Source organism: Caenorhabditis elegans, chromosome II, assembly GCF_000002985.6.
Source record: "Caenorhabditis elegans chromosome II".
Lineage (NCBI taxonomy): Eukaryota > Metazoa > Nematoda > Chromadorea > Rhabditida > Rhabditidae > Caenorhabditis > Caenorhabditis elegans.
Window position 1 is genome coordinate 12993965 of NC_003280.10, and position 11278 is coordinate 13005242.

The following is an 11278-nucleotide window of genomic DNA, read 5'->3' on the forward strand; positions in this document are numbered from 1 at the left end:
ATATGAAAATTGACCATTTTGCCAACGAATTCCTAAAAAAATTCAACCTTAAAATATGCCAAATTTCCAAAAGAACCCAGTGTATCGCCGTACCTGGTCTCCAAAATCCTGCTATTCTCGACAATTCTCTCAAAACATACATAGATCCTTGATAACAGCCAAGGCCAAAAAGCTTTCAGCAACAAAATTCAAATATGCCGGCACGCCGCGCTTCAAAGGACATTCCTACGATTGTTTGCGTGTCGCGTAGTAATGTTTCTTCGTTCTTCCCCGCCTCTAGTCATCCCTAATTAGTACAGTAAGCCGGCAATATTTAAACGGTTCCTTGAAGAAAAACGGGGGGGGGGGGTGAAGGATTCTAATTATTCTGGTGACACCTGGCGCCATTGTTTTGTTTCTGTTTCTGTTTCTTTATTTATTCTAAATACATTTACATTGAACATAAGAAACAATAACGTATATGGTACAACCAATAATAAAATAAGTACAATAAGAAAAATGACTAATAAACCGTAAGGGACTTCTCGTACAGAGTGCTGATAATTTCACGATCCGCAGACTTTGGAGAGATTGCAATATTTGGGACGGAGTGGCTGGCTGCTTCAGTAAGCATTTCTGAAAATAGTATAATATAAGGCAGTTCAACTAGAGAGAGGTGTTCTACCAATATCAGAAAATTCGAATCCCATTCCTTTCAGTCCATTTGGAACTCCAAAGTCTCGCATATAACCTCTCAGCCGATCACAAAGAGTTCGGGAAATGTACTCATTGCTGGCATTGTTCTGGAAATATCTAGTTAGTTCAGAACCATCTTGGTGGCCAATTTACATACCGGAATATCTGCACCAAGAGTCTGTGCAGAAATCAAATGTCTATCTGGGCACGCGGCAGTTGTAAACTCGAAATCAGCCACTGCGGTTGTCATTACAGAGAGTCCATGTGGAATCAAGTTCTTCTCCTTTGGATAATCATCAGCCACACAGCTTTTCGCCTGGGAGCTGATTGGGTAGGAGAGTCCGTGGCAAAGATGAACCCCAGCGTTTCCGAATCCAATCCCAGCAAATGAACTAGCCTTGAGCATTTCTGTACGAGCTTCTTCGTCGGTTGGATCGAAGATAGAACGGCGGAAGTATTTTCCAATGATCTGAAATTATATAAATTCATTTAGAGCTTCATGGTTGAAATTCCAACTCACTCTCAAAGCCTCTTTACTCCAGACATCACTGATCGGGTTGGAACCTTGATAAAGTGGACGAACTCCTGGATTCTCAGGGCGTGGAGATCTTTGATCGAATGGCAAAGCTGTGAAGCTTTCCAACGCGTGACAGAGAACATCGAAACCAGAATAGATTGCCACGTTTCGAGGCATACTCATCACATTCAACGGATCCACAACTGCCAAGTACGGCTTGATGCAACGAAGTCTGATTCCAGTCTTGCACTTGTGCTCTGGAAGATCCATGATTGCAGCCGCGGTAGTCTCGGATCCAGTTCCAGCAGTTGTTGGCACAGCGATCAATGGGAGCATTGGGTTCTTTGGTTGCATGGATTTTCCGAATGGTGGTCCAACAAAGTCGAGGAAGTCCGCTTCTGGATTAGAAGCATATAGAGCTGCAGCCTTCGTCGTGTCGATCACAGATCCTCCACCAACAGCGATGAAACTATCGAATTGCTTCGATTTGGCAAATGCGATTGCTTTCTGCATACTGTTGACGGTTGGCTCAATGAGCACATCATCAAACACCTCATACTCGATATTCACCATTTTTAAGGCTTGCTCGGCGTTTCTAAAATTTGTCTGTTGAATAATTTTAGAGCTTTAAAGCTTTCCTATAACTCACTTAAAAGCGATCGTATTCTGCACATTCTTATCAGTGATAAGCAACGTTTTCTTTGCTCCGAGATTACGGACGTCGTATCCAATCTGATAAAGTTCACAGTTGAGTTAGTGATGTGTGATATTGCTAGCAAACCTCCAACGTGACTCCTTTTCCGAAACGAAGAGTTGAGCACACCATCTCGAACGCGTAATCTGTTGACTCTGAAAATATTGGTTTTTTAGAAAGTTTTCAGGCAGGCACGCCTACCTGCGTGCCTGCTCGGGTAAAAAACTAACTGTTATTTCCATGAAGCTTTGCAAGTTTGAATGGATTTGTAGCTGGGGCATGGTGAGGACAGCATGAGCCGCCCATCTTGCTCAGTATTCCACGTGCCAGACTTGCACTCATTTTGCTGAAAAAAAGAAAAGTATAAAACAATTGCCACGTGCCAACAAAAACTCACAAATAAAATGTCGTAAACGCAATGAAATCGAGAAATAAATTGATTCGTAAGGTTTTTATTTAAAGAATTTAATTTTTAAATTCAATAAATAAATCGCGCCAACAATAATTATTATCACGTTTATGTACAAACACGTGGAGAAATAGAGAAGAAAACAAGTGGAATGGAGGAGAGAGGAGAGACGCAGACGGGCAAACAGCAGTGATCAGTTTTCGAACATTAATGTGAGGGGAAGATGGTTTGATCTGAATAGACTCGTGGGCACAAAAGTTGAAATTTTGGCTTGCAAGCTAATTTCAGCTTTTGAAATCTTGTTTTTTTTTTCAGAAACCAGCAAGATGTCGGCTGCTAGAGGCGCTCCAAAAATTAAGATTTACAGGTTTCTAAATTAGTATTTGAACCCGGAAAGTGTCGGCTGCAAGACTATTCTTTCAGTTGTCTTGGACGGGCCGACGTCTCACGGGTTGCTGAAGCTATGAACCACATGAGCTCAGTTGCTGGTAGAAGCTTGTAGTTGTAATCTTGTACGAGATTCGAACTCGGAGATTAGTAAGAGTTGGAAAATGACAAATTTTAGATCATGAAGAAAAACAGAAAATCGCTAAATTTGTCAAAACGTCTCTGAAATTGGCAGTCTCCCCCGCCCTAGATTTTTCAGGATTCCAACTTTTCTCATGGTTATGGCTGTTTTCAGCCTCCAAAGTCATTTATTACACATCCATAGTTTACAACAGAAAAACACTAGAATAAACAAAAAATAAAATAAAAACTAGACATCGAGTTCACTTCTGAGCTTTCACGGATTCGCATTGTAGAAGACATTCTTGTTCGGCTGCTCCGCTTTTCCAGGTGGCGCCATTGCAATGTAGTGAACCATCGGAGCAAGTTGCTCCGGCTCCATCAAAATCTCAACTGGTTTTGGAGCAGAATCACCTGCCTTTTTCGGATCCTTTGGCAGAGCAAATGCAGATGAACCATTGGGGTTTTTGTCGAATTTCTCCCGCAGCTCGTTGAGGGCATACTCGGTTTTTGCCTTGTAGTGGAATCGAATGAAGAGCTGGAAAAGAGAGAATTAGATAGATTTTTGGTAAAATTTTTTTGTGTGCATGAGAAACGCTAGCCTATGTGCCTACAGTACGTGCCTGCAATTGTTTAAAAAAGGAACAAGAACTTTTGGATATGAAAAACGTAGAAAAACGATAAATTGTAGTTCAAAATATCTCAAAAACAAAAATTCCTGCTCAGGCGTCGAAGGCGTAGGCAAGTAGGCAGGCATTTTCATATTCCACAACACAATAATCTTGTAGCCAGAAACTCACATGAACAGCTAGAAAAATGACAATCATGACCAGGATAATAGCCATAAAAACGTCAACTGTCTCCTGAACTTGACCAGTCACAACACCTACAATTTTCAGAACTGTTAGAGTATGAGATATTGTGGACAAGCTCACTCAATCCATCACTGTACGGGCCATTTTGAGGATCTGAAAATCCAAGGTTTAAGATGTTGAAGTCCAGGAGTTTTGGCTCCAAGTCGAGCAGTAGTGGCTCCATAATTTGTAACTTTTTTCAAAACTCACAATAGCTATTTCTGACGAAAGTGAGGTTAGACATCCTCCTCGAATTGTGAAAACTTTGGAAATACATTTTATTTCCATTTATTTGGATATATCCACGTCAGATTATTTTTGTTGTTCCAACTCATTCTCTTCTCAAAATATAAAATATTTTTTAATACAAATTACACGTTTTTATTCACTGATTGTAAAATTGTAAACTATATGTACAAACACTGGATTGGGGAACCCGTTGAAATCGAGGTTTAAAATCTACAGAAAAAATAAAAAGTTTAGACGAAATCCTTCCGAGGTAATGCTGGAGCCATTTTCGTCACTGACTTGTCAAGCTCGTTGAGATTGCGCTGCACACTTTTGATTCCGATTGTGATGCGAGTTTTGGGGAATTCAAAGTAGGCGATTGAATAGAACAAGGAATTACAGCCAACTTCAATTAGTTCAGCAAGCGAGAAGAGGTTGTAGGCTGAAATTTTTATGGTTTGAAATTTGGAATTTTTCAGGGAGGCTTAAAAGCTTGAAAGCTTGGAAGGTTCTACATATAGCTTAGAGTTTTATAATTTTACAAGATTTTACTCTAAGGTAGGCACGTGTCCGTGCCTGCCTACCATTTTTTTTCTGATCAAAACTTTTATTATTAGAGGCCAGGGAGACATGGATTAGAAATTGGTTTCAAACGCAGAGTAAGTTGTAATACATAATTTTACAGAGTTTTTCAAAATCTTTTCATATAGGCATACACAAATGTTGCCTGCCTACTTTCCATGCGGCCTATGCCTGTCTAGTGCCCACACTGCTAAAGTATGAGTGAATAAATCAATTAGGATAATATCTAGAACTTTTCAAAGCTTAGAAGCAATTAAAAATCACTAAGTAGGCATGTAGGTAGGCAGGCTTGTGCTAGATACCTGCGCCTGAAAACGTGCCTGCCTTTCATGAAAGTTCAAAATTTGATTTTCAAATCACTTAGACCAAACAATACCAAAAAACCTTACCATATGGGGAGCAATGTGCTGTAAAATATGGGTACGTTATAGGCGTTGATATGGCACAGAAGTACCCAACCAGGAAGATGACGCATTTTATTCGCCATGTGGTTTCCATCTGAAAATGTTGGATTGAAGTTTAACTGGAGACTTAAATTGGAAAAAAATAGAAAATTTGCTCAAAAAAGGTTTCTTACCGTATCATGAACATCCCTGCAACCTCCAAAATGATGCAAAATGATATTGAACAACATGTTGAAGTTGAAGCAAATGATCCAAATTGCAAAGCCAAGAGCGTGAAGGACTAAGATTTTAATTCAATATATAAGTTGTTACCGTAAAGAACTTACTAAATCCCCCATTAATATCCACCACCGATACCAAAACCAATCCTAACGGCTCAGCCCAAAGTGTTAGCATATAGACGTAGTTGACTCTGGCGTACCATACAGATTTTGGAGCGGAAATGAGGAATAAGCGGCGGTAGAGCTGAAATTACAAAGATTTCAAATATCTAGAAGCGTTTAAAGGTACATACCATCAAGAAAAATAACCTGGGCGGTACATGGATAAACATTATCATCATCCAAATGTATTTCTGGGGCTGCCATATTCCGATGGAGTAGGACACAGGAGGTAGCGTTCTGAAATTTTGATTTTTTGGGTTTTTACGGAGAACTAAAGGTTTTAGATTTGCTGTTGGTACAGATACTGTAGAGGTTCTCATATTTTGACAACAAAATATAAAAAATTAATGTATCAAAGATGAAGGTTTTATTTTTCAAATAACAAACTTTCTTTATCATATCAATATCAACTTACTAGTCAACATCACAGAAATGACAAGATTTCAAAGTAACAAAAAACTCACATATTCATGTTCGGACACTCTTTGCATTCGGTGAAATTCGACACTTTTTCGAATTGAAACAGGTAGGTGTAGGCGACCACAAAGTAGCATCCAGCTCCGGGGAGAAGAGCTCCAAGGCAGACGACCCAGCGGACTGAAAATGTAAATTTGGATATACATAGGTCGGAACTGGGACTATGTTTAGGCTTATGGGTTATGTCCGGGATTTGGCTCATGCTTAAAATTATTTCTGGATTCATTTTTAGACTTAGGCTTACGTTTAGGCTTACGTTTAGGCCTAGGCTTAGGCTTAGGCTTAGGCTGGAACTTCAGGGCACTGCTTCAGTTTAACTTGAGATTATGATAAATTTTGGCTTTAGTATCGGTGACGGTTTCACTATAGCATTAGGCTTAGAAATAGGCTCCGACTTACTCATTTTCGAGCTCATGAAAATAACGAGCCTGATACTTTGGTATCGGCCTAAGCTTTGTCCCTGGCGTTTTATAGAAATTAGCGAAAATGTATTTAAAGCTAAAGCTGGACCTAAACCAGTTGTGCACAGAAAAAATTTGCTTTATTGGAAAATAATTTTTATCTGACTTGGAACAACCTTGGATAAGGTGTTCAAAAATAGTCCGAATGTTGAAAATTGCCGGTGAAAATTTCCGTAAATTTTTCGAAAATTTTCACATGCAATATTCAACATTCAAACTATTTTTGAATGTTTCTCAGTTGTTTCTACTAAAATCCAGTTATTCAAAAATACAGTTATTCAAATTCAAATAAAGGGAATATGTTTCTATATTGTATCGTTAAATGTTTTGAAAAATATTGGAGTAACATGCCCAATCGTTTCACTTTGTAGAAGTGCCGGTCAGAAATTGCCGCGCACCCCTGACCTAAACTAGTCACATTCCGGCACACCCAAAGTACGAATTAGTTACACTTGCTCTTTCCAGACATTTGACAAGTTCATCACAAAGCTAGCTTAAGATGAAACTGAAAAAAAACTCACTTCTGAGCATTTTCTCCACAGTATCCTCGATCGGCGACTTCATCGGCTCCTTTTTAAGCTTCGCCTTTTCAGCCATCGACGCAATCGTCATCGACGTCGTCATTTGTGGTGCTACGGCAGCAGTCATCAGTCTCTCTCTGACCGCTCGGAAGGCACCGATTCGTGTCTGGCCACTACCTTTAAATACTTGTAATTTATGATCGTGTCAGGTCTTGTTTCAACTCATTTTTCTCCACCCCCTTTGTGGTCAAAGAAGAGGGGTCAATGTAAATAAGGAATAAGAAACAAAAAAAAAACATATAATAGAAAGAAGCAGAAAATGGAAAACAAGAATAAAGAATAAAGGAGGAAAACAGTTAGTGAATTGAATTGAATAGAAATCAAATTCAAACAATGAAGTCAAAAACTAGATCCTTGGCATGAAGTTGAAAAAAAAATGAAGAAGACGCTGAAACTTATATATGTAGGTGTATAACATAATCAACTTTCTAAGAAATTTTTTAAAGGGTTTTTCTAATAAATTCAATGCTAAATTCAATTTGCAAAAATATGTTCAACTTTTGGAATAGAAACTGATAGGTCTAGTGCAAATGGGACAACCGAGGGATTACATTTAGTTTTGAGTGTGAATCAATTTCTACTTTAAAAGTTCATGTTCAAGTTGAAAAACCATTCGATCAAAATATTGTATGAAAAATTAATTAATTCTTGGAAAAGAGACACTAATTGAAATTGAAATTCCATAATAGGTGAGAGGGTAGTTGGAAAACAAAATTTCCATCCACGCCATTTGTGCAATGTTTCAGAAAGTTGAAATTTGAAAAAAATCAAATAAAATATTTAAAATTTACAAATAATAATTTTATGGAAAACCGATATAAAAGTAGGTTGCGATTTGGTGAATAGACTACAAGAACTACATAACTTTCAATATTCGTATGTAGTCTACTTTTTTACAGTGACTTAAAGGTGGAGTAGCGCCAGTGGGGATTTTGTCTTTTTATGATCCAAAACAGGGGCGTGCGGCAAATCTCTTTTTCCAATATTTGCCGAGCTCGGAAAATTCAACAAATTCGTCAAACTTGCCGTGCTTAACAAACTCTAAAATATTTGAGATTTTTTGATGTTTTTTGGAGCACCAAAACTACTGAATTTTGAACAAAAATCGGGTTTCTGAATAAGTTCCGTGTAGTTTGTCTGCTTAAGCATCAAAGTAACTCAATTTTGTGCCATTTTACTAAATTTCTGGGGACAAAATCAATAGTTTTGGTCAAAATTGTATTGACAAAACTTAGATGTGTGCAACAAATTTCAAAATTTGCCGAGCTGGGCAAACGGCAAATTCGGCAAATTTGCCGCACACCCCTGATCCAAAACGACCAAATACCATAATAAAACACTCCAAAAAATTTTAGATTTTTCATAATTTTCGGTCAAAGTTTTGACAAATTGCCAAAAAAGTTGAAAAATGTGAGCTTTTGAGAAAATCCAACAATGTTTCAATACAAATAATTAAAACAAAATTACAGTATGAAAAGTGTAGAAAAATAATTTTTTTTGTTCGACTTCCAAAATTATGAGTGGCAAAACTTTGACAGTGAATAAAAAAATTTCGAAAATTTTTTGAAAAGTTTTATTATGATAATTGGTCATTTTGGGGCCATAAGAGTAGTTTTTAACAATTTCCCCGCTGGCGCTACTCCACCTTTAACTTCCGCGAAAGCTTTATATTTAAGATAATTTCCGGAGAACTAAACTTTCAAAAAGTTATACCATGAATTTTTTTTCAATATATCAGGAACCCATAGAAATAGCCAATTTATAATATTATATACAAAAGCTACAAAACAATCATGCTGGCATGCCATAATCACCCCACGATACTGATCTCCAAATCCTAATCAAAAACCGACAAACTCGGAGAGTGTAAAAGAAACGGGTTTCAAAAGTGGCAACGAATCGAACGAAGAGGTAGAAGAAGGATGGGAGGGAAACAGAGAATCATTACAGCCCGATATGACATCTCTACTTTTGTTCGTCGCAGTCACCAACTACCTTGAAATTTTGCCTCAAGAATCTGGTTTCGGAGGTCACGACCACGAGAAGCTAACTAGACTCGTCGCGCCTCCCTTTTTACTGTTTTCATCGGGAGAAGACATCTATTTTTCAGTTCTCTATTTCTTGATGTCTATTGAATCATTATCAGTTGTCGATGATGTGATTGCTTCCGTAGATCACACGCACTTTCTCGCATTACGTCTGGAGGTGTTGGAAGTGTAAGATCAAAGGACCTTGCAAAAACGTACTTTTTAAGTGTGATGGATTGGTTCTCTGCAGGAAATCATGAGGTTTTAATTTTTACGGGGCTTAGTCTTAGACTTAGGCTTAAGCTTAAGTTTAGGCTTAAATTTAGCTTGTGATTGGGCTTTTTATTGTGCATATGAAGTATTGGTCGTGTCGAGACCGTATTTTTGCATTAAAAAACTAAATTTTCGCATTTGATAATTTTTTGTCAAATGCGTTTTTCAGGATTGTAGGCAAAAAGGCAGAGGCGCTTAGGTGCGCGAAAAAATGATTTAATTCCACTAATAACATTTTTATCTTTCGAAAACCATAGCTAACTCTAATTTTAAGACGAAACAAAAAACTTCGAAAAAAGTAGGTCATACCTTGGATGACGTTAGAAACAAAACACATGAAAAGACGATCGTTTCATGTGACGACTATAGCCAAACGTTTATGATCTTGGAAATTGGCCGAAGACTGTTAACAAAATGGTTTTGACGTCAAGATTTCTTGTGTCTGGTTGTTCAGGTTTTCCAAAAAAATGTCACAAATTTGAACAAGAAAATCAGGTGGTCATAGATAATGAGAAACTTGGGATGAATCGGAATTGGTTTAATGTAGAGATTTGAGAGGTAAAGGTCAATCAATTGGAAGATATTTTACGGGAAGATTGGGAAATAAGGAATTTTGGCCAAGTTTTGTTGAACTGCCAAATTTTTGATAAATGTAATTGTAATTTTTATAAAATTTTAGAAAATTGCGGCAAGTTTAAAGGTCACGTAGCGACAGTGGGAATTTTGTTCAAATACACTTATAATGATCCAAAACGACCGATTATCATAATTAAACACTCCAAAAATTGTGTACATTCTTCAAAATTTCCAGTCAAAGTTTTGGCACGTTGCTAAAATTTTGGAAAATATGAGCTTTTGAGGAAATCCAAAACAATGTCGCATGTTCCGACCTCTACAGTGTTTTAATACGAATAATTAAAACAAAATTACAGTATAAAAAATGTTTAAAAAAAAAATTTTTTTTTGGTCGACTTCCAAATTTATGTGTGGCAAAAACTGTGTAATTGTCTTTTTTGAGACTAAATAATTCAAAAATTTGTTGAAAAGTTTTATTATGATTTTCGGTCATTTTGGCATTTGCTGTCAAACACTTGTCTCGTTAGCGAGAGGGTCCTTCAAATAATATTTTTCACGGCAAAAGGCAGTAGGCAGGCACGTAGGCATAAATGTGTGCCTTTTTATGATATTGTAAAAGATAATATGAAACAAAAAAATCCGGTACAGCGCAGAAGGGCAACGCCTCGACCAGATGGTTTTCAAAAAATGTAGTGGGTGTGCCTAGTGCAAAAGCAACAAAATAGAAGTGGAGTGCACAAAGTTGTCTTATCAATAATGACAAAAATGGTGTTGGGGGAATTTTACAATGTTTGCCAGGAATTGATAACAAAAACGGAGTTGAAATCAGTAGATCAATTTTAATGAACTACCCTAGAACATTTGAAACAGCTGGGAGGCACTCAAAAATTGATGGAATATAAAGTGGAGGTTTCCAAGTTGAAAAAAACTAAATCCTAAAACCAACCAACTTGAAACAGCTGCAAAATGGTTCAACTGTTTCCCCCCTTACCCTCACACACTCCACTCCTCCCTCCACCAGAGAATATGGCGTGGCAGACAAGATTTCGCGCGAAACGGTCATAAATCAAATAGGGAAATTGAGATATGGAAAAGACGGAAGCGGTGAGACGCAGACACTGTGAGAATAAAGGATATGGTTTCGGTTATACGGTTTTGATTGGAATCTTCTGCACACAGAGATGTCCGTGCTTTACTTCAACTTTTTTTTGGTTCCTTAACTGCCGCCACCATTGTTGATAGTAGTAGTAGTAGTCATCTGATTTTATGAGTGGTAGTAAAAATAGTGAGGAGTGTGATGGATACAGTGAAATTTGGAGTACGGTTTTTTTTTATTGAAATACCTTTTGATAATACTGTGATGGAATTTTGTAGGAGCGCTGAGACTGACAAAGTTGATAATATCAAACTTGGTAAACAATTTTTTGTGCAGTCTTCAATGTTTATTGACTTTTGTGTTATATTCATTTAAAAAAAATCAATTTTTATGTTTTTAATACGCGTTCTGTCTGTAGGCATTTTCAACACAAGTTACGCCTGCCTTGTAGGCCTTGAGGTAGGTTTTTCGCCTATATGGGAAAGCTAGATTCAACTGATAGTTATGATTTAGGTCTAATTTTATATTTCTTAA

The 11278-nt window shown here is 37.4% G+C and overlaps 3 protein-coding genes across 3 annotated transcripts; all 3 read right to left on the minus strand.

The window, feature by feature from the left end:
* Positions 1–397: 397 nt before the first annotated feature.
* Positions 398–2380, minus strand: hphd-1 (Hydroxyacid-oxoacid transhydrogenase, mitochondrial). Its single transcript, NM_064363.8, has 8 exons — positions 2284–2380; positions 2117–2232; positions 1974–2041; positions 1842–1924; positions 1196–1787; positions 833–1144; positions 665–782; positions 398–615 (listed from the first exon to the last, which is right to left on the minus strand). Exons 2-8 carry the CDS (start codon positions 2226–2228, stop codon positions 503–505), a joined length of 1398 nt encoding a protein of 465 aa, NP_496764.1. The 5' UTR covers positions 2229–2232; positions 2284–2380; the 3' UTR covers positions 398–502.
* Positions 2381–2956: 576 nt separating this feature from the next.
* Y38F1A.7 (uncharacterized protein) lies at positions 2957–3840 on the minus strand (the record flags this gene model as incomplete). The annotated part of the gene is made up of 3 exons (NM_064364.2): positions 2957–3340; positions 3603–3688; positions 3738–3840. 3 exons carry the CDS (start codon positions 3838–3840, stop codon positions 3080–3082), a joined length of 450 nt encoding a protein of 149 aa, NP_496765.1. The 3' UTR covers positions 2957–3079.
* Positions 3841–4021: 181 nt separating this feature from the next.
* Y38F1A.8 (Serpentine Receptor, class T) lies at positions 4022–6889 on the minus strand. The gene is made up of 7 exons (NM_064365.10): positions 6713–6889; positions 5718–5850; positions 5385–5490; positions 5197–5335; positions 5044–5150; positions 4856–4964; positions 4022–4326 (listed from the first exon to the last, which is right to left on the minus strand). The coding sequence occupies exons 1-7, from the start codon at positions 6837–6839 to the stop codon at positions 4136–4138; spliced, it is 912 nt and encodes a 303-aa protein (NP_496766.1). The 5' UTR covers positions 6840–6889; the 3' UTR covers positions 4022–4135.
* Between the last annotated feature and the right edge of the window lie 4389 nt (positions 6890–11278).

Bases quoted from the DNA above. Each gene is read 5' to 3' on its own strand.
- hphd-1 (NM_064363.8), bottom strand. From the start codon at position 2,228: ATGAGTGCAAGTCTGGCACGTGGAATACTGAGCAAGATGGGCGGCTCA. The intron at 2,042-2,116 runs GTTAGTTTTTTA...CAATATTTTCAG, and splicing joins AAAGCTTCATGGAAATAACA to AGTCAACAGATTACGCGTTC. The intron at 1,788-1,841 runs GTGAGTTATAGG...GACAAATTTTAG, and splicing joins CAGAATACGATCGCTTTTAA to AAACGCCGAGCAAGCCTTAA.
- Y38F1A.8 (NM_064365.10), bottom strand. From the start codon at position 6,839: ATGACTGCTGCCGTAGCACCACAAATGACGACGTCGATGACGATTGCG. The intron at 5,491-5,717 runs GTGAGTTTTTTG...TCAAAATTTCAG, and splicing joins GAGTGTCCGAACATGAATAT to AACGCTACCTCCTGTGTCCT. The intron at 4,327-4,855 runs GTAAGGTTTTTT...TAAAAATTTCAG, and splicing joins AGCACATTGCTCCCCATATG to CCTACAACCTCTTCTCGCTT.